At 39.2% G+C, this 21,413-nt stretch overlaps 1 protein-coding gene across 2 annotated transcripts in view; it reads right to left on the reverse strand.

Moving 5' to 3' along the window:
• The window catches only part of SCAPER (S-phase cyclin A associated protein in the ER), a 168,275-nt gene extending 149,702 nt beyond the window's left edge, over positions 1-18,573 (reverse strand). Inside the window, exons 1-4 of one of the 2 annotated variants that reach the window (XM_042803896.1) lie at positions 18,467-18,573; positions 16,305-16,380; positions 12,580-12,697; positions 5,372-5,442 (exon numbers count right to left, since the gene is read on the reverse strand). In XM_042803896.1, the coding sequence (XP_042659830.1) occupies positions 5,372-5,442; positions 12,580-12,697; positions 16,305-16,380; positions 18,467-18,522 (321 nt within the window). In that variant the 5' untranslated portion in view covers positions 18,523-18,573. Of the gene's footprint in view, positions 1-5,371; positions 5,443-12,579; positions 12,698-16,304; positions 16,381-18,189; positions 18,295-18,466 lie in introns of those variants that run through there. The other variant, XM_032990469.2, reaches the window with a different exon arrangement.
• Positions 18,574-21,413: the final 2,840 nt, after the last annotated feature.

The following is a 21,413-nucleotide window of genomic DNA, read 5'->3' on the forward strand; positions in this document are numbered from 1 at the left end:
TTCCAGAATCCTGTCTCTTCAGTAGCCTGCTTTCCTGGGTTCCAGTCTGCTTATTCTACCCACTGATCTGAATAGCTGTACCACACAGCATTAAACACAGCAAATTCACCTTTGCAATTAGGGAGGTGGAAACAGTGCTGTCAAAATGATTATTCTCTCAACTGTGTTGGTGTTCAGATTCTAATTTTTCTGTAATAGGGGGAAGAATGGGAACCTGATTTACTGTAACCATACTAACATCTCTGCTACTCTTACATATATCTCAAAATGTTCTAAGTGTACTCCAGATGAACCCCAGCTAATGTATGCATGAGAGACATATTCAGAAAAGATTCATGTCATAAACAACCAATGAACAGGAATTTCAGATGGGTTTCATATGTCAGAGTACTTAATATTTTTTTCTTCTACGACATAAGAGTCACCTCCTAAAGAACTGCTTGGAGAAAAGATGCTCCTTAGCTGAGGCCTTGTATATAAACCTTTAAAGCAAAGCTTATGCTGGCTAATTTACAGCTCCTTTAAATACATTCTATAATGACACATCCTCAACTACAGAATCACATCATATCATAGAATCATATCACCAAATGGTATGGGTTGGAAGAGACATTAAAGACCATCTAGTCCCAAACCCTGTGCCACAGGCAGGGATACCATCCACTAGACCAGGTTGCCCAAAGCCCCATCCAAACTGGCCTTGAACCCTTCCAGGGAGGGGGCAGCCACAGCTGCTCTGGGCACCCTATGCCAGCACCTCACAATAAAGAATTTTTTTCCTTAGATCTAATGTAAATCTCCCCTCTGTCAGTTTAAAACAGTTACCCCTCGTCCCATCCCCACTCCCCTGATCCAGAGTCCCTCCCCACCTTTCCTGTCCCCCCTTTAAGCCCTGGGAGGCCGCTCGAAGGGCTCCCCGGAGCCTTCTCTTCTCCAGGCTGAACACCCCCAACTCCCTCAGCCCGGCCTCCCAGGGGAGCTGCTCCAGCCCCCCCAGCACCTTCATGGCCTCCTCTGGCCCCGCTCGAGCAGCTCCGTGTCCTTCTGCTGTTGGGGGCCCCCGAGCTGGCCCCAGCACTGCAGGGGGGTCTCCCCAGAGCGGAGCAGAGGGGGACAATCCCCTCCCTGGCCCTGCTGCCCCCCCTGCTCTGGCTGCAACCCAGGGCACGGGTGGGTTCTGGGCTGCAAGCTCACGGTGCTGGCTCACGGGCAGTTTTCCCCCCACCAACCCCCCCAGTCCCTCTCCTTGGGGCTGCTCTCCAGCCACTCCTCAAGGGCCCAGCCTGGGTTTGTGCTGGGGATTGCCCCGACCCCCGGGCAGGACCTTGCCCTTGGCCTTGTTGAACCCCAGGAGGTTTGCCCGGGCCCCCCTCTCCAGCCTGCCCAGGTCCCTCGGGATGCCATCCCTGCCCTCAGCGTGTCCCCCCCCCGCACAGCTTGGTGCTGTCGGTGAACTTGTGTGGGTGCATCGATCCCACTGTCCGTGTCACCGACAAGATGTTGAGCAGGGCCAGGCCCAGCCCCGACCCCCAAGGAATGCCACTCGTCACTGCTCTCCACCGGGACATCAAGCTGCTGACTACAGCCATTGCTGAGTGCGACCATCCAGTCAGTTCCTCACCCACCGAGTGCTCCATCCCCAAAATCCATGTCTCCAATTTATAGACAAGGATGTTGTGTGGGACAGCGCCAGATGCTTTGCACAAGCCCAGGTAGATGACGTCAGTTGCTCTTCCCTTGTCCACCAGTGCTGTAACCCTGTTGCAGGAGGCCACCAAATTCCTCAGGCACGATTTGCCCTTAGTGAAGCCATGTTGGCTGTCACCAGTCACCTCCTCCTTTTCCATGTGCCCTAGCACAGTTGTCAGGAAGATCCGCTCCCTGATCCAGCTGGGCACAGAGGTGAGACTGGCTGGCCTGTAGCTCCCTGAGTCGTCTTTATTTCCCTTTTTAAAGCTAAATTAAAATAACAGTGCTACCCTTTGCTGTATTTATACCTACATGTATTTATAAAATGTGACCTTAGTAAAGTGATTAGGTTTCTACTCATTCAGCTAATACTGTTGATATAAAGGAGTGGGAACCATGCGTAATTCTCACTACTTGAAAGATACATTTTCAAATGTATCTTTAAGACAGTGTCATAGATTATGTTTTGATATTTAGCAATAAATTTTATCTATCTACTATATTTGGCAACCATTTATTATCTCTCTTCTGTCAGCCATATTTTAATTAGGAAATTAGCATGTTAAACTCTGTTAATGACTGTAAACTGTAGCAGTATTACCCCTGTAAGCAGATTTCCAGTGCCTGAGTAAAACCTAAGCAACAGTTATTCATATTCCATTAAAACTCATTTGAAAGGATGCAAACCCCTAAACTACCAAATCTCTTGTAAACACAACCACACAAGCAGGTTAGCATTAAGTTAGTGGTTAGCTAACAGAAATAATATTTCAAGTTCCGGATACAAGTCAGTTCTAACACTGTACATTTGAATTTGTCACAGTCTGGTATCTGCCACTCAAGTAAAAAGAAGTCAATTTTCAGAGAAAATCCAAATCATGTCCCATGTTTGGCACTTCACTGCAGAAATTCCATGAAAAATGATCAAACTCACCAAGCTGCTTTCAAACTTCAACTAGTTTGACTGGCATCAACTTTACTGAAATGAAAGCCACCACTCAAATTTAAGAGTTGCAAGAAAGACTACTTTCAATATAAAGATACTACTAATGTTTTATACAGACTGCTATGTTCTGTACAAATGTTTAACACAAGCGGGATTTCTGAGTTAATCTGTATATTGGTCAGCAGAATCTTCATCTGTAAGCATCTTACGTATGTTTTCTAATGACTCAAACTAACCTTTCACTGTGAAACACAAGGATTAGGTACAGACTTTACAAGACTGTTGCTTTTGTGCTGATATACAGCTATAGCTTTGTTATTCATCCTTCCTAGAATTAAGTTTTAATTAAACTATTTATTAGAAGTATCTCTCAATATTGATATCTCTTGATATCAATATCTCTAGACCAGATCATATTTTTCACTGTCACACTCAGGTTGAGTGTGATGCAATAGTGAAACTCAATTTCCAGAGATTAGCATCTCTTGATCTCTGTGTTACTCTGAGGGAACACAGGGGCAACAGGACACAATATTTCTAACAGTAATCTGAAGAACAATAAGGCAATGATCCCCCATCTTTACCAGGAAAGAGCTATACCCAAGCCATATAAACTCCACTTACATTCTTGTGCCTAGTGCTTCCAACTAACTCTTAGCAGATTTTTCACTTTGGTTAGTAGCAGAGGCACAAGCCTCTTTCCACTGGCAAGACACGAGGACACAGAATTAAGTTCTGAGCAGAGTTCTAAAGCTCCAATTCTGTAAATTTCTACAGATCATTCTTAACTGCATATAAGGACGTACTCTTGAATCCTCTAAGTGATCTCAGAGCCCTTAGCCTTTGACAATACACTTACCCAAAATTTAATCTGTGTTCAACAACTCTGCAGACCACCACACATTACATCAAAAGAAGAAAAAAAAATTTAAAAATCAATCACAGTGTTTACAGACACAGCAAAAATTAGCTTGTCTTGGCCTCCCCCTCACACTCAAATACGCTTGTTTACCCAAAGTGTGATGATGGCCTATATAGATGTGATCTAGCAGGCCTACACTGAAGCTTGTCCTCACCAGAACAACAAAACCCTCCCAAGAACGGCAAAGATTCAGAGGGGCTAGTTCATATTATCTCACTTGTAGTAGCAGTTCAAGCCTTCAACTGCAGAAAATGCAAAGCTTTTGTGCCTCTGAAGATAAGAAATATGGGAATATTCCTTCTTACATCTCAAGTAACTCAGTGTGGATGATGAAAGTGATGTTAAAACTGTAGGTTTTTTTTTTTTTTTTCCAAAATAGTTTCAGAAACTTGACTTGGAGTTCTGGAAAGCATGAAGTGTATATTTATTCTCGGGATGCCAAAATTTATTGAATGTAGATTTGCCAGCATCCTACTGAGAGGAAGATGAGGTTGATAAAATTATACTAAAGAGTTCTTGTAAGTTTATTTTCTTGAGATTAGTGGCCCATTTATATGTAAAGGAAAATTAAAATTGAAGGCTCAACACAAATAACAAAAAAGCCACCAATTTACAGCAGTATCCAGTATCTGAAATGCAGTAGAAATAAAGGTGCTGAATGCCAAACTGAGATGCCAAGATGCACAAACACTCAGAAGTCCATTTCAAATCTTAATTGTACCCACCAGGAATGTACTGTTTCTGTAATACAGTTTTAGTATATCAACCTCACACAGAACCACTGAATAACAATCAAGTATTCTCCTGAAAATGCAGTATTTACATAATCCTATCCACGTAAGTGACCAAAATAGACAGAACCCAATCTATATAGCACACTGCTCTTGGATCCAAAAGGTTCTGAGGGTAAACTCTCACATGGAGCCCCAATTACATCAATAAAATTCCACCTTCATAGAACAAGAAAAACAGGATACAGTGTTTGTAACTTATTAGTAGATGAAGAGAGAACACAGGGTTAATAGCTGCTGAACTAAATTGTGAAAACAACATACCTATGCTTTCAAAGTGCAAATATATCTCTGTGGAAGTAGAACATTTTTTTTTTCCTCTCCCAAAAATAATATCTTCCATTTCCCATATTATCAAAATCTGACAGACTGTCTCAAAATACTAAATGGCTAAAATCATACTAATGGCTAAATCCATTAATCAAAGAATAGTAACTGTTAAAAATATTAAACATGAGGAAGATTTAGGTATTATTTTATTAATGCAATAAAGATTGTCAGTCACACAGAAAAAAACATGAATAAAAATAAGCAGTTTCTTCTTGACACTTCTCATTCGGACTTGCTTTCCAGTCATAACTCTCAGAAATTTTACTCACCTGGACTGTTTTTTTCCAAAATAGGATATATTGACTTCAGTCATTAACACATGAGGTCAAGAAATAAAGCACTTCCTTAAATTAGAAATTAGGCAGAAAGGTAGCCTATGTATAAACAGCATGCTTACAGGAAGAATATCCTGTATTATTTCCTTGAACAGCACCTTCCTTAAAATAAATTTAATGCCAAAAAGTCATGCATCCAGAGGTTAGGAAATGCCAAAAGTAAAGGCTGAGGAAGATAACCTAAATTCTGGCATTTTTTAACTTCTGAATACTTGACTTTGAAGCTTGTATGCTTTAAAAATACAATGTATGCACACTCTTCCATATATATATATGATTCAGCCAATAATATATCAGTGATAACACAAAACATTTTTATATTGTACATTTTATATCGTAATAAAAAATGAGCAGATACCTGTTTTGTAGTCTTGTGTGCTCCTTGAGTCACCCTCTTCGTTTTTCCACCAGCTTGCCACTTTGATTTTCCTGTGGGAGGAGCAAATGTTTTAATCAACAATAACATTTTTAATTAGATAGATTCTTCTAAAATGCACATATCTCACACTGCAACCTACTGATACAGGCACAATTTATGAGTTAAGAGGTTTGTAAAACTATATATTTCCAAATATATATTCCACAGTTCAGAATGCGAATAATGCCAAAAAACGCATAGAAAATTAAAAAAATTACAAAGGAAGGCAAGAATTACAGAATTCATTAAACAAAGATATCTTTAAATGCTCGGTGCCTCTGGAAATCAGTATCATTACAATCTACATGTCAAATATGATACTAATTTTCTATAGAGATTAAAAGAAGGTCTGATCTTGAATGATTGTTCAATCAGAGATTACAGAATTAAAACAAGGAATATCCTTCTTATGAAAAACGAATGTAATAATTTAGTTTTTCTCAAGCTGTTCAAAGAACCTATCAGTAGATTTATGTATTTTCTGCCAAGAAAGATGGGGAAAAACAGAGCTTAGGACTGGATTTATTTCACCTACATTTAGATAGCCAAAGGAAGAGAGATGAACATTCACAGAGCATGAGCCAGTCCCCGTAAGATCTGAAATGCCTTCTCAAATGTACCTGTCTCACTCCACTGCTTATATGAATTGACTTTACCCAACTCTGCTTCCAAAATCAGTTTAAATTCTCACAGTCAGAAGGGATGATTTCAGGTCTCAGTGCTGTGGTGGTGGCAATTTCTTAACTGATTAAGAATTATCTTTCCATAGATAAATTTGTGTTAGCCTAGACCTACCTGAGATGTTTGCATTTAATCTTTTGGGATTGGCTCAGGGGTAATTTAAAAAAAAAAAAAAAGTATTTTTTTGAAGTTTTATTCCTCCAACTTAGTATCTAACTTGCATAAAATGAAAATCACAGGCTCCAATTACCAAAAATGTAAACAAGATAAGACAAAATACTGTGGCAAGAGTACTCTCTAGCACAGATTACATCTAAGTAAAAGTTTGAAGATTATTTAGCTAGATGAAGCCAAGCAAATAAAGGCATTAGTTCAATATAGTTCCTTCCTAGAACTATAGAACATGAAGATCATTCTTGAATTTCAGAATTGTCCAGTTGAGTTTTTAACAGTTCTTCGGCAAAATTCCCTAGCACAGTCCAGCTGTTTTACATTATTCTGGTTATGTAAAGCAGCTGTAAACCTGTCATAATCAAGCAGTTGTACAGCTGGTTTGCATCACTGGCTCTACCAGGGAACAAGGCCTTTAATTTTAAAACATATTTAAAATTATTTGCTTGATAATTAATTTTTTAAATGTTACATTAGCCGAAACAACAGGTACAAATTAATATATTGAACTCAATTTAGCAGCATTCAGGAAAAAATTTGATTCAGCTACCATATGTACAAAAACTTCCTATTCCCTAAAACGCTTAAACTGCAGATCAGTTCCATGTCAGAATTATAACAACTGAAACATTTCAATCACCAAAGTCTCTCTTCTGACATGATTTACATTCAGCAAAAACAAGATTTTGAATGCAATGTCATACAGAACTCGCACAGTTAAAAGGCTTACAAATATGAATATGTTAAAATTTAAAAAGGGCAAATGAACACTCAAAAAAGTTGCAGTCTCTTTACATTCTACAGAAAACAGAACACTAATCCAGCATCTAAGAACTGGGAAATGTCTGAACAAGTGCCCTGTAAAGACAAAAGCAAGTTTTCAGACACTTTCTATATACGGCAGACATTCAGAAAAAAAAAAAACAAAAGTTATGCAAATACCAGGTTTTGCAAAACTGAAAGCAAATAGTATGTGGCAAGGACTAATTTTTTCTTAAGGTGTTTGGGCCAAAAAGTTTTAGATTTCAGCAGCAGCCACATTTCTGAGGTTTGTTTTTATTTTTTTCTTCCAATAAGTGACTCTGGTTATTAGAAGACATCTTCCTTTCTGCTTTTGTCCTTTTATATTCACAAGTAATGACAACACAAGAGCACTGCTCAATGGTTATCTGTAAGTTCAGTGACCACTGGTATGTAATTATACAATACTAACACTGCTGGGAGATATATAGGAACTCAATGACATATGAAGGGCATTACGTGCTAGGAATTTACTGAAATTTAAGGAAAGAACAATAGTGACCAAAGGATGATCATCTCATCAGCTATTAAGTTGCCAATGTGAAATATATAAAGTAGAGAAGTTTTGCAGCAATGAGGGAGCTACAGTCATATTTTACACTTGAAGTCCATTTCCTCTCTGTCTGGTAATTAAATATGAAGCACACCGGGTTTATGATTTGTGAAGATTTCCTGTCACAAAAAGCTGAGGTGCTAATATCTCCCCCCTCCCCCCCAAAAAAAGCCATTGATAAACTATTTTCAAAAGCTACTTTTTATATGACCAAGCTCAACAATCATCCCTCTGATCTCTCTTTCAGATAGCTTTACTGATATGAGAAATGTGGGAATCACCTTTAAATTTAGTAACTAATAGCAGCCCTCACTTCTGTTCGCACTATGGCAGAAATCAACAGAGTGTGTTGCTTCAGTGCCTTTGACACTGATCATCATCAGACCTTCAGCGGGAACGGTAACAATTTTCAGTGATATTTCTTTTCATCTCCTTGAATGAATCTGAGGATACAGTTGGGTAAGCATTCTGTTGTCTTCCTCTAGTTATTACACAAGGTATTAGAAATTTGTCACTTCTCTCCTTCCATGTTACCTATAAAACCTGTAAGACAGTCAGTCTACAGTATAGTGCCATTGCTACATATAACCAGTCTGTACTCCAGAATCGATCTTACTCCCCCAGCTGCTGCAGTTGTCCATTTGCAAGAAACATGTTCTCAAAAATGAGGCTTGGTTATGGCCTGGTTGCCTGAACCTCATTTAAAGTACGGCAAAGGCATCTGCCTGGAGGAAGCAACCAGATGAGACTGATTATTTTTGACCCCTTCACTGAGGAAGCATTTGAAGTTTCTAATATTATTATAAACCTTATCTTTTTAGAAGTTTGTAGAGCAGTAGTAGATAAGATTTTTCTAACCATACAACACTAGGGATCTGGAGAGATGACTGCCTTCAGGCATGGATATAAGCAGAATTCTCCATGTTTTTCCACCTCCAGATTGAATTACAGCAATGCATTATGCACAAAATTACTTTTAGAAATCACTGTCCCTGTCTCATCCAGAATATAAGGGCCCTGTATTCACCTACCAGCACTAGACTGGATTCCCATTCATTCCAGTGAAACTCAAGGTTTGAAACTTATGAGCCTTAATACCCTTCCTTTTATGTTATATTCCACCAGTTACAATGACATCCAGTGTTGCTAGGGCTGATGCACAATGTTTTCAGTCATGACTCTTACAACTTCCTTACTTGGCTAAAGAGAGCAAAGTTTCATGACTTTTATCACATACTGCAAAACCTATTTATTCCATCAGTCTCTCGCTAAAGCAATAGATTATACTGCAGGCTCCCCAAAGTGTGCCAGGTACCTTTCAACCACTAAAATATGTTTCCTTACCCTGAAATGCTTAATCTACAAATTAATTCTACATGGCGAGAGCCAGAATGATTTTAAATAAATAGGAAATAAGAAGGGAATAGTTACAAATACAAGATTTTCCAATATTTTGACATATCCCTTAAAGTTCCAAAGGTACCTTACCTTCTATTAACATTTAAATGTCAAGTCTCTGGGACGTTTCAACTGTTGCTAAAATCATAGCTTAGATTTTGTAATAAAATTTGCATGTAGTGCTTATCTGCATGCAGGGCCTCAAACTTCACGCTAGGCATATAAAATAATTAAAGGAAACAATTCTGAAATCCTCTATTAAAAATGATCACAGCTTTATGAGGTGGGCAAGATCTAAGTGACTGCAATAGTCAACTGGTGGCCATAGGTTTGGAACGCCAATTTCATCCTGGAGAATGAGTATCAGACTAGTGAATGTTTCACAGTTGTAAGACTCTTCTCCTAGGACACAAAGTCAACTGTCCTGTTAATGAGTCTATCCAACAGAATCTGCTGCATGTTAATGAATTCTGTGAAGGAGTATTTTGATTTCAATAGCTGAAAAGTTTTAATAGTCACTACCTCTTCTAGACTATTATCACCATGTTTTGGATCTTCTCATGTCACTGATCTATACTCAGAACTAGAATTTCAGCTCTGACATAACAAGGGTACATGATCCTCCAAAACACATAATAGAAGTACCACCTGCCATTCCAGAAATCTTTCTCCTCTTTAAGGAGGTATTTCATATTGACAGGAATGATATATTTCCATTAAGGAATTAAAAGTTTTTGATGGCAATTTTTTCATTATTGCTCTTTTACCCATGTCCTCTATACAAAATACACAAGTCTTTCAGAGGAAAAGTTAAATGGCTAAAAGGAGACAAGCATGCAATTTTTTAAAGGAAAAAAAAAAAGGGATACAAACTGAAAAAACTAATCCCGCATGTTATTTTATCAATCCTCTATAATACTACCTCTAGTAATAGCAAATGCCTATACCCTCACTGTTTCTGCGGTAAAAAAAAAAAAAAAAGAAGTAAAAATCTCATAATGAATAACAGTATATAATATAAAATGTTAAATCACATACTGTTACTGCCAAAGCAATACCTCTGAACATTATGAGCAGAAGAAACTGCCCAAAGACAAAGTTCTACTTTGTACAGAAGAGTCGCAGGAATGGCTCAGGCAACCTGGACCTTTGGCCTGATTTATACAACCCCTGAACAAGTCAGAACTCTGTCCTTATCCTTATTCATAACATTGCTGTATCATTCCTCAGGGACAAAATACATATTGAAAAATCAGCATAAAATGACTCAGAGCTCACCGACACCAACATATATATCCTCTATGCCAAAACAAGGGTCAAGAGAGCAGGATCTGGCTCTGCCAAACTTTCCTTAGCCACAAGTTCCTTCCCACAGGGAAATTTTCCATCTGGCAATTATCATCAGATACTTTGTATCATGCAAAAAGGTCAAGCTACAATTTAATGAAGAAATTTTAAAAATTATAAAGCACCAATGGCAAAAAGTTTAAAAATTACACTGGTGCTAATACAACCAAAAGGAAATTAATGTAGCTACTTGGATTTTAATTATCACAGATAAGAACTATTTAATGAAGGCTAAAAATTCACTTCTACATTAATTCTTAATGTTGTGGCAAAAAATGCTAGAGCAAACATTCATCTACAATTCACATATACTGATTTTTAAGGAAAAAGTCTTATGTGAAAGTTTCTAGAATATTACAAGCAAGGTAGTATTAAAAAATAACAGACTCTTTAAACAGAAATTGAATCAACTCAGAAGTAGTTCCAAAATACTTTTAGAAACATAGTCCCTGTTCCTTTCACATATAGTCATTCATATTGCTACCTTCCTCAAAAGTCTAATTCAGAATCTATAAACACTTTGGACCCCAATTCCATTCTTCTTACATGACACATGTAACTATTCCACCAGTATCAGTGGATCTACTAACATACTCAAGAACATGCAGGCAAATCTAAGACTAGCAAATAGATAAAAGCATCTTCTGAAGACAGATGTAAATGAAGCTGCCACAAGCACAGAGCTGGCCCACTTAAAAATCCACATATTCGTGATATTAAACTGGGTAGTGGTTGCACGTGATCCAAAGCTGGGAGGTATGTATTCTACTTGGTCAGAATACACTCAAGTCTTAAATTATTCCCATTTTCTCTTCCTAGACATAGCTAACAAAGGTTCAAAGTGTAGTTAGTGCTTACCAAAAATGCCATTATACAAAACATACTAAGATAGTTGGGACAACATGGAAGTAAAAAGGTCAGAATCTGAAACCAAAACTTGTAAATGTGGACAGCTGTCCTTAGGTTTAGGAAGTTTAGCTGACAAACGTAAGTTAACTGCCATTCTGCTTGTCAGTGTTCAACAGAGGTACAGCTATGCCTTCTGAACTGAATGTAATTCCCTTAATGAAATCTATACATATGTCCACATACAAACATCTAAACAGGTTTTCAAGCAACAAATTGTTTTCTGTGGCTTTAGACTTCTCAGCTTTAAAAAGAAAAAAAAAAAAAAAAAAAAAATCACAAATACACCTTAATGCATAAAGCAAGTCAAAGACAGTTTAAACGTCATGTCTGTTAGCTTCAGACACAGGGTTAATTATCTTGTAACTTAGACATAACTTTTCATAGAAATATCTTTCCCACTGGCAGAATCACAGAACAGCTGAGGCTAGAAGGAACCTCTAGAGATCATCTAGTCCAACCTCCCTGCTTAAAGCAGGGTCAGCTAGAGCAGGCTGTCCAGGACAACGTCCAAACAGGTTCTGAGCATCTCCAAGGAGAAAGACTGCCCACAGTTTATCTGGGCAACTTGTTCCAGTGTTCGACCACCCTGACAGCAAGAAAAATCCCTTTACTTTTAGACACTCCTGCTTAAGTCTCAAAAGCAACAGCACCTGCACAGGGATGTGTGAGCTACAAAAATACTTGGAAGTCCTCAGAAACAGCATCCTGACATCTGGAACAGCTTGAGCAGTATAAAAATTAAAGTCAATTCCTGGCTTCTTAAGTCATCATACCACAAGAGAACATTGCAACAGTAACAAAACCGTTCTGAGGACTCGCATTATGGAAAACTGTTCCCCCATATCACCTTCCTTAAAGATTCTTCACAGATGTTTACCAAAGACTGAGTGATACCAAAAGAAACTTCCAAACTTATTTTAGAGTGTAGAGAGCAATCTGTGGGATTGTTCCAAGCCATCCCTACAATTCTGAATTCCCAAGTTACAAGAGATCAGTTTAAGACATTACACATTTCTTCATAATATCAGCAAAAGCAAACAGTCTTAGATGTTGCTTACAGACCAAATGAAAAGTTTTTAATCTGTCACTGTGAAGGTTTTATAAAGTGATCCGTCAACTGCAGGGTGCATTTTGGAAAAAAAATCTCAAATTATATTATGTATGCTAAACATAACCATTATTTTTTTATAGAGAAATCCTATGTAAGAAACATGTTCCCATGCAAGAAACACCAGTGGACAAAGGGATGGAAGTGGAAAAAGCTGGTGGAAGACTGTTGAATACATACCATCATCTTCCTTGTTTTCCAGTGGAACACTCCATGCAATTAGGTTCCTTGCTGTACGTCCCTCTTCTGCAACTATTTTCCTTACTTTGTCATGGCTATTAGAGCGTTGGAAAGAAGCCTGAAAATAAAGAAATACAGGAATGGAAAAAAAAACACATAAATTTTTGATATGTTAATTTAATCCAGTATGTGCTTAAACCATCCAAGGTAGGGTCTGCAGGTACTGAATTTTCCTCAAATATCTGAAACAGGTGTACCCATTCATTTTCACAACCATTTTGCTGCATGATAAGCAGACTGATTCATCAACACAATGTCAGAGTTACTACCCACCCCTCAGTATGGCTATGTCTACCCTACACATTTTTAACCTACATTTAATCGATTGTCAGTGCTGCTAAACCATCACAGTAGACTTAACAAATGTTTTAGTTACCTTATGCTAATTGGAACTAATTATTCAAGATAAAAGCTGCATGAGATCAAAATACATGTGTTAGCTGACTGGAGAAGGTCTGCAGAAAAGCACGAGATTTATCTGAACCATCTGAAACATATAAAACCCCACCTTTCTGACTGAGAAAACATGAACCTAGAAAGTGTTTCCTGGCAACTAAAGTTAGCTGTTATTACTAGAAAGCTACAGCTGTTCAAAGACAGCAGGAGAGACAATGAGGATGAACTTTGTTTACCTAATAAACACACTTCTTTGCACTTGCAAAATGCACCACTGCAAGACACTTGAAACCAAATATATTAAGAAATATTTGTATCAACTGACAAATGTCAGTTAGATAAAATATTGCCCCTATTACAGTGCATCAAGTTATTCCTCATAAAATAATTTGAAACAAAGCCAAACTGTGTACCGAAATGATAAATTTACGTACCATGATAGCACAAAACTGCTGACCAAGTTATCTTTAAACACCGACATATTTAACCACAAAGTTAAATAAATGTAAAAATTATTTTAGGCACGAACAGAGTGATTTTCTATAGCACTGATCAAAAGACGCATTTTTCCTCTTTTTGTTCATACCAACATACGACTCAGGCCTGCAACCACTTTGTTTTATAGTACATCTTTAGAAAGAAAATACAGTAAAAACGAATATAGCAGATGAGTGGCTGTAATTTATTAAGGTGGTAGGAAACGCCACACAAATGAGAAACTGCTTTTACTTCAACACTTATATAATAGTATTTAACTTAGGTCTCTCTCATCCAGATGTCCTCAATTGCTGGTTTCAAAGCCGCAGTGTGCCATCTAGTGCTCCACAGACCTACCTAGAGATATCACCATGTAATACAAGGAAAACAAAGAAAAAACAATAGCACTGTTATCTATGTAAACTTTTGGAAAACCTAATGAAATAAATCAAGCAAATTATGTATTTTGGCCCAAAGAAACCCAAGCAATGAATGTAAAAGAACAGAAGCTGTACTAAATTGGTTCCAGTCTATCCTTATTCTATGTAATTAATTGACTATTCTCACTAGGAATTTTTAATATGAATGACCATTTCTTCTCAACCAAATTTGGTTTGGGTTTTTAATCCCTTGTTGCTTAACGATACACTTTCCATCATTGATCTAAGAGTTAAACATGCACGAATGTTATATAACTGTTTTAAAATCACTTCTAACTACTGTATAAACTCCCAATGTAAATACCTGTGGTAGCTTACTTCAGAATCAAATAATTTTAACTTAATCACCTCTGAAATATGTCTGTCTTAAACCACAAGAGAACGTTCAGACTACATTTTGCATTAATTTATTCTCAAATCTTCAAAAAAGACCCAAATACTCACCTTAGCTGGACGTAAAGCTAAGCTATGGCATCCCCAATTGGCAAAAAAGTAAACAAATAAAAGTTTGCTCATTTATTGCATCTTCTCTTTCAAATCCTCCATGAGCAGACAGCGTTCACTCAGCACAATCTATGTAATATTTAACTACGGCATTGCTACAGCATAAGCCCACTCATTTTTGCCATACAGAGGACTTGGAAACCATTTGAATTGGTTTTCTTTCTATTATTTTTTTATGCTGTTAAGTTCAATTTCATCCTTCGCTGGTCTTCCTATCTTCCAGGCTTACCATCCCTACTCCTTTCATCTTTTTTCTCATGTTCTCCAGATCTCGGATTTCAAGTTTTCTGAATCTGAGCACTTAGGGTTTTCTCTCCCAGATTGTCTCCAACTGATTCACATCTGCCTTTGAAATAAAAATGTCCAAAAGCAGATGCAAATACTTCAATGAACACTTTCTCAATGCTAAACACTCTGGACAGGTTATTCGCATCTTACAGATGATACTCGCATTTAATCATCTCAAAATGATGCAGGGGTTTTCTTTGCAATATGGCATTACCTTTTCATCACTTATGATAGAATCATAACACATTATGTCATGAGATATCACACATAAATTAGCACAACTTACACAGTCACAGAATAACAAAGCCTGGCAGGGAGCTCTGCAGGGCTAGTCCAACCACCCTGGTCAGAGCAGACCGAACTCTTCCTAATATATAAGCAGAATTTCTTTTGTTGCACATATGACCTTCTATAATCCTAAGGCTCCTTTCTGCACAACCGATGCCAAGACAGTTGTTTTCCACCCTTATTTCTAGAGATCATCCCTCCCATGCAAGTGTAAAACTTTGCGTTAGTCCACACCAAAGTGACTTTTTAAATTATTTATTTTTTTAGGAGCCAGAAAGTCATGTAAAGAAAGCAGAAGCATCTCAACATGAGCTTTCCAAGTACTTTGTATCAGGAAACTAGAGCCTGACTTAAAATTCTAGTCTCTGTAACTCTGATGTCAGTCAAAGGAAAAAAACTAAGCCTTAAAGGAGTTCTTCATGGGATAGTGAGCAATAATTAAGTGTACAGACACAGAGAAGTGGAAATTATTGTGCCGAAGGCCCTAGTGAGTATCAACAGAGTCTTCTCATTTGCCCAGACAAGAGCAAGCTTTCATACTCTCCTCCTCCATATGGGCGAAGTGATCCTGATACATAGGTTTTTGACTGCTTCCTCAACCTGAATCTCTCCTATTTGCTCCTTAACTAACCAAAGTAGTTACCTTCTTCAAAGCGCTCTAGATACAATCATCTGTTCGGCAAAAGGAGTGATGACAAATTTGTTTAGCCTTAAATAGCAGATTTTTGTTATTTAGTCTATACTGCTTCCTTGCATGGCTATGAAAATTAAAGGACCTTTTATGAGGATTCTTGTTTTAATGGTGTTCATATATATAAATATATTGCTGTAAACAAACCCACCAGTTTCATCCATTGCATTCTCAAAGAAAATGACTGCAGGTCTAACCACAGCTACTTCAAAGAACACCACTCTATTAGTGTAACCAAACATCATAGTCTTACACTATTGCACAGGTTGGATGAAAGCAATTTAAAATGAGAATCAGCTGAAACAAACATCTTAAAGTAGAAAAAAAAAAAAAACCTATATACTAACACAACTAGAAATGATGAAAAAACAGAAGAAATACTCAAATTTCTTCTATGGTAACATTCATTCATGAAGGTTTCTCATCACAGTGTTAACAAACTACATTGATTCCGTTTCTAGAATCAGAACTTTCAGAAAAGGTACAGAAGAACAGATTTATCAATGAATCCCAACAGGAAAAATTAGGTTTTCCTGCAGTAGGAAAAATCCTACCAGCGTTATAGTAGCTGAATGCCTTACCATCATGTTGTAGCCTTCCTCTACATCAACAGGCTCACTTATTACATTTTTGGACGACCCCATTGAGTTTTCATATCTGTGTCAAAACAAATGCAATTAATTATTTTCACTTAAACCATTTCTAAAAATAGATTTAGCTTCTTAGCAGCATTTCTGTCATGGACATCAGATGAGCACAGTAAGGTTTTCAGAAGATAGTTTTATTTGTAAAGTGTTTGCATTGCTCCTTATTAAAAGTAGCCAAAGGCCCAAGACGAAAACAAAGAGAATGACCCTACAGAAAAATGTAAATGTCTACGTAGTAAAACAGTAAACAGTACAAATATTAAAACTTTAAAAGAAATCTTTGCATGGACTGCTCTAGAATAGTGAAAGGCAAACAGAATAATCTTTCCTGTGATAGAGAACCAGGCAAGTTGGTTATTAGTTGAAAAAGAAAAATTAATTAGAGACATACTACGATATCAGTATCGGCTAATTCCTGGTGAAGCAAAATAAAACGGAAAAATTCTGTTCTCATGTAGAAAAAAAAAAAAATGTGATAGTTCCCATAGAAGTCAGCTGTGAGAAAGTAAATACTTTTATCCAGTTCTGAATTGCAGAACCATTGCCACAAAGGCAGAAGTGCACAGGACTAAATATAGGCTTATCAAGAATTTCCAGAACAGTGATAACAATTCTGAAATAAAATTAAGCACTTGGATTCAAGGTTTAAATAAATTCTAGCTAGCTACTGATTAGAATGAAAACACTCTCCTGTAACAGTTCTTATTCTTCTGAAGAATTAGTCACTAACAAGAAGTTAAAGACATTTCCAAATTATCAGAAATTAGGTAACAAGATTAACCTTTAATCACATCCAAAGTCAGATTTTGTTGGTCTCTATCACTAGTAATTCTGCTTTAAGTGGGCTGTTTACTTGTTCTCATATTACCTCTTGCACTCTCCATAAATTGATTTCTCTAAAAGTAAATAGCTCACACTCATGTCAACAAACAGGCAGTTAAGATTTGCACTTGTTTGTATGCTTTGTACTTGTTTGTATGCTTTAAGACAACCTATTAAGCTTATGAAAACTGAAACATTCTGCAGATGCTGATTGAAGGAAGCTGAGTCTTTGAAAACAAAGTAAGATTGTATTTCAGCATTACTTCAAACATCAGGACATGCTCAGCATAAGCAGTCTTAGAACACTCAGGTATCTTAGAAAACTGTGCTTTTACCCACTAAATTAATCTGATTATAATCAAGGTGTAATAAAAGCTCATTAAATTGATACATATTTGGGGGAAAAAAACTAAAGGTTGTAGTATCTTCCCAGTACCGCAATGCATTTGGAAATAATTTACAAACAGGAATCTGTATTTAAAAAAAAAACGTGTAGAGAGGACAAGCCCTACTCCTGAGTGCCCTGCAAGACTTACTGTACTGTCACCTTTTGCAACCATGCTTTACCCTCTGACAGCAAAGGAAGACCACCAATACAACCGGTGAACATCGTTAACAGTTTTTAAGATGCAAATATTGATACACCTTATGGTGGTTTTTAAAAGTTCACAGTGAGTTTTCTCAGCATGCGTGCCTCTCCCTTCTGAAGAGGGAATTCTCAGTTTCACTTCCATACATACAACTCGCACGGCACAATGAAGGGGGACCTCAAATTGAGAGCAAGGTTAGCAAACGCCGGCATCTCCCTCACACCGAGCAATGCCAAGTTTCCTCACAGACTTTGCTCACGACCGCGGGCTTGGGCAGGAGTGTCGGGACAGGGACAGGGGCAGGGACAGGCCCCTTCCCCGCGCGGCAGAGGCAGGGCTGCCGCGGGGCACCCCCGGGGGCTGCGGAGCCCCGCTCCCCCACACGGCAAGGCCCAACCGACACCCACCGGCCCCGCTCGCCGCCGCGGGCTTCCCGGTTGTCTGTAGCAACCGGCCTCACCCCCTCACCCAGCTCCGCGCTACAGCGGGCCGGCTCGGGCCGGGCCGTGCCATGCCGTACGGCCCGGGCAGGCCAGGGGCCCGGGGCCGCCCGCAGGGGCAGCACCCGGGGGCTCGGCAGGGCGGAGGAGGGGGGAGGGCTGGCCCGCCGCCATCTTGCCCCGCCGGCAGCGCCCCGCGCCGCCCCGCCGCCGCCACCGCCTCGCGTGGGGAGCGGCCACTCACGCTCTCCGCCGCGCCGCGCCGTCCCGCCCGCGCGCGTCCCGCCGCAGTGATGTCATCGCATTCCGCCGACAGCGCCCGCCCGCCAGCCGCCGCGCGCTGCGCTTATTTCCCACCACCACCACACACAGCGCACCCCCCCCCTCCCGCCGCGACCCGGCGAGCCGCGCATGCGCCGTCCGTGCTGGTGAAGGCATCGCCCTCACCTTGCCCGCCCGGCTCCCGCTGCCGCCGCGTCTCCGCCTCAGAGCGGGGGCTGGGAAGGGCTCCCCGGGTGTCCCCGAGCGCGCCCGGGAGGGCCCTGCCGCGCCCCGCTCCGTGCCAGGCCGCCCGCCGCTTGCGGCTGCCTCGTCAGCCCTGTGAGAGAGCCCTGAGGTGCCGTCCCGTTCGGGCGCCGCGGGCTGGCGGGAGCGCTGAGGCGATGGTCGGGTCAGTCCCTCAGCATCCAGCCCTTTCCATGCCAGTGGGGAGCTCGAAAAAGGAGAAATGTGTGCGAGCCAATAAATGATTGTGTACAATATGTGCAGGCAAACGGCAAAACGGGACCTAATCCTGGGGTGTAGCAGTGGTGGGGTGTGAGTTAGGGTACTGCATCCGACCTGGGCACTGGGCTCGGAGAAAGGTGGGGCTCGTGGAGAGGCCAGCCCTTTTCATGGGATCCGAGGCCTGGAAAACATGATTTGTGAGGACATACTGGACAAGTTGAATCTGTTTCGCTAAAAGAGAAGACGAAAGGGGATTGGGTAGGAGTGTTTGAGCATGTCAAAGCATGGGTATGAAGAAATAATCCATTTCCATCACAGTGACAGGAATGATGAGAATAGGCCTAAATTGTAACCAGGCCAATTTAGGTTGCCATCTCTTAAACATGAAAAATAATATAAGGATTGGAATAGATGGTTTGGGAGACTACAGATGCTTCAGTTGAAGTCTCCAGGACCAGCAGCACAAACATCTCTCAGAAATGACACGTATACTTGATTCTGGTTCGGAGCAGAGAGCTGAGCCAGATGGCCTCTAACGTCCCATCCAAATCCTTTCTACTGTCATTGTTCAATAACAAGCTTGTTTATCCGTTATCAGGCAGTTGTCTGAGTTTCCACAACAGCCTCTGGTTTGCGGCTGAGCTGAGCACTGTGGTATTGGGCCTCACAGCAAAACCTGCTGTTCTGGTTTGATGCCAAATCAGATACCACATCAGAAGAGTGTCATTTTATAACCTATTTCCTCAGCTATTAATAAGTGCACTAAATGCAAAGAAGTAAAAAAACAGGGCTGTAATGTCTGCAGAGTCTAAAAGACTTTAGGATACTTTGTTCAAGGTGTTATGAAACAATTAATTAGAACACTCAGAAAGTCATATTTGGGTACTACTAAAGCAAATGACTGCCATTTTGAAATCCAAATGTAGAGTGTCTGAACCTGATTATAAGTGAACTGTTGCTCAGTTTTTTCCCTTACATAAATCCACATACCAAAATCCAACAACATTTATATTGAAAGAAGGAAGGATAATCTTTGCATATAGATCTTAGATGAACTGTCTCCTATGCAGCTTAAAATGTTTACATGCGATAAAATTAGGAAAGTACATCAAAATGGAAGCCTCTCAAAACTACTGTACATCGATTTATTCTGAAAGGGTATAAATGACATGCATTACAGTAAATAAAAGCAAGACTTATTCAAGTTGGGCAGTGATTTATAAAACTAAAATGTAGAAATGTCAAAAAATGACAGTAAACACCAGACAGATAACTTCACTTGCTAGAAATGACTGTTAAGAAACTGCTGTTTGTGTTGCTGGACAACTGCTCTCATGCTGACAGTTTAGCAGGAACCGATTTGCATTTGCAGATCTCATAGAGAAGAAGCTGTGTTGAACATGACCTTCTAACATTAATTCCTTTGTGACTGAAAGAAGAGCTCCAAAGAGATTTGTGAAAGACTGCATGCAATAAGGCTAGAGGGAAGGGGGGATTTTTTGGAAAAGTCAGAAAGTTCAGCACATAAAAACCTTTTTATATGGCATGACTTGTATTCGGATTTAAAAATAGCTTCACTGATACTCTGTTTTTACTTACAAGTTACAATAGTGATGCATTTGCTGTGCACTTGGTTAAAAATATCAAGGGAACATGAGAGCCTCTTTCCCCCCCGCCCCTACATACCAGAATCATCTTGAATTTTATTACATGACAGATTAACTGTGTGCCAGGAAGTGTCTGGATTGTATTTTGATGCAGGCTAACTACCAAGAGAAGAATATGATTTTCTATGCTTTCCCTCTTGCTGAGCTTGAGGTGTTTTCCTAATGTAGAGGATATAATGACTTTTTGAGTTTGCTTCCTTTATTGTTCCAGTTATTTGTATGTCCTCATCCTATTTTCATTCATCTTGGCAAATAAACATATCATTAATAAACTTGCTCTTCACATGTCTGTGTTGAATTTGTTATTTGGAGGCCACTACAGTTGTTTAGGCAGCGAAATGTATAATCTGATAGACTTGTCAACCATTGAGATACGCAGCAAAGAGGTTTTTTTGGAGTGTTAGTGATGCATTAGACAAAGAAGACAAAGCATCTTCAGTACTATTTCAGAAACCAATCAAATCTTACTTCTGTTTCGACTGCTTATAGGATTTGCTTTGTCTGCACATGCCACAAGTAGTATAACTAAATTCACATTTTGTATATGTGATTTATATAAATACTGATGGGAAATTTGACATTTAAACCAATAATAGATATTAGGCAACTCACTATTAGATTTTTAACAGAAAGACATTTCTTATATGGGCAGGAAATTACAATAACATTTCCTGACTTATTGCAATATTTGATTCTCAGATCTTCAAAATGAACTGTCGTAGCTCTTCAAAGTTAATAGAATTTGAGGTTAACTGGGGAGCAGTACATCGCTATCACCTCAGAAGAGACAGGACAGCA

This window comes from Tyto alba, unplaced genomic scaffold (genome assembly GCF_018691265.1).
Source record: "Tyto alba isolate M040663 unplaced genomic scaffold, T.alba_DEE_v4.0 Super-Scaffold_41, whole genome shotgun sequence".
NCBI lineage: Eukaryota > Metazoa > Chordata > Aves > Strigiformes > Tytonidae > Tyto > Tyto alba.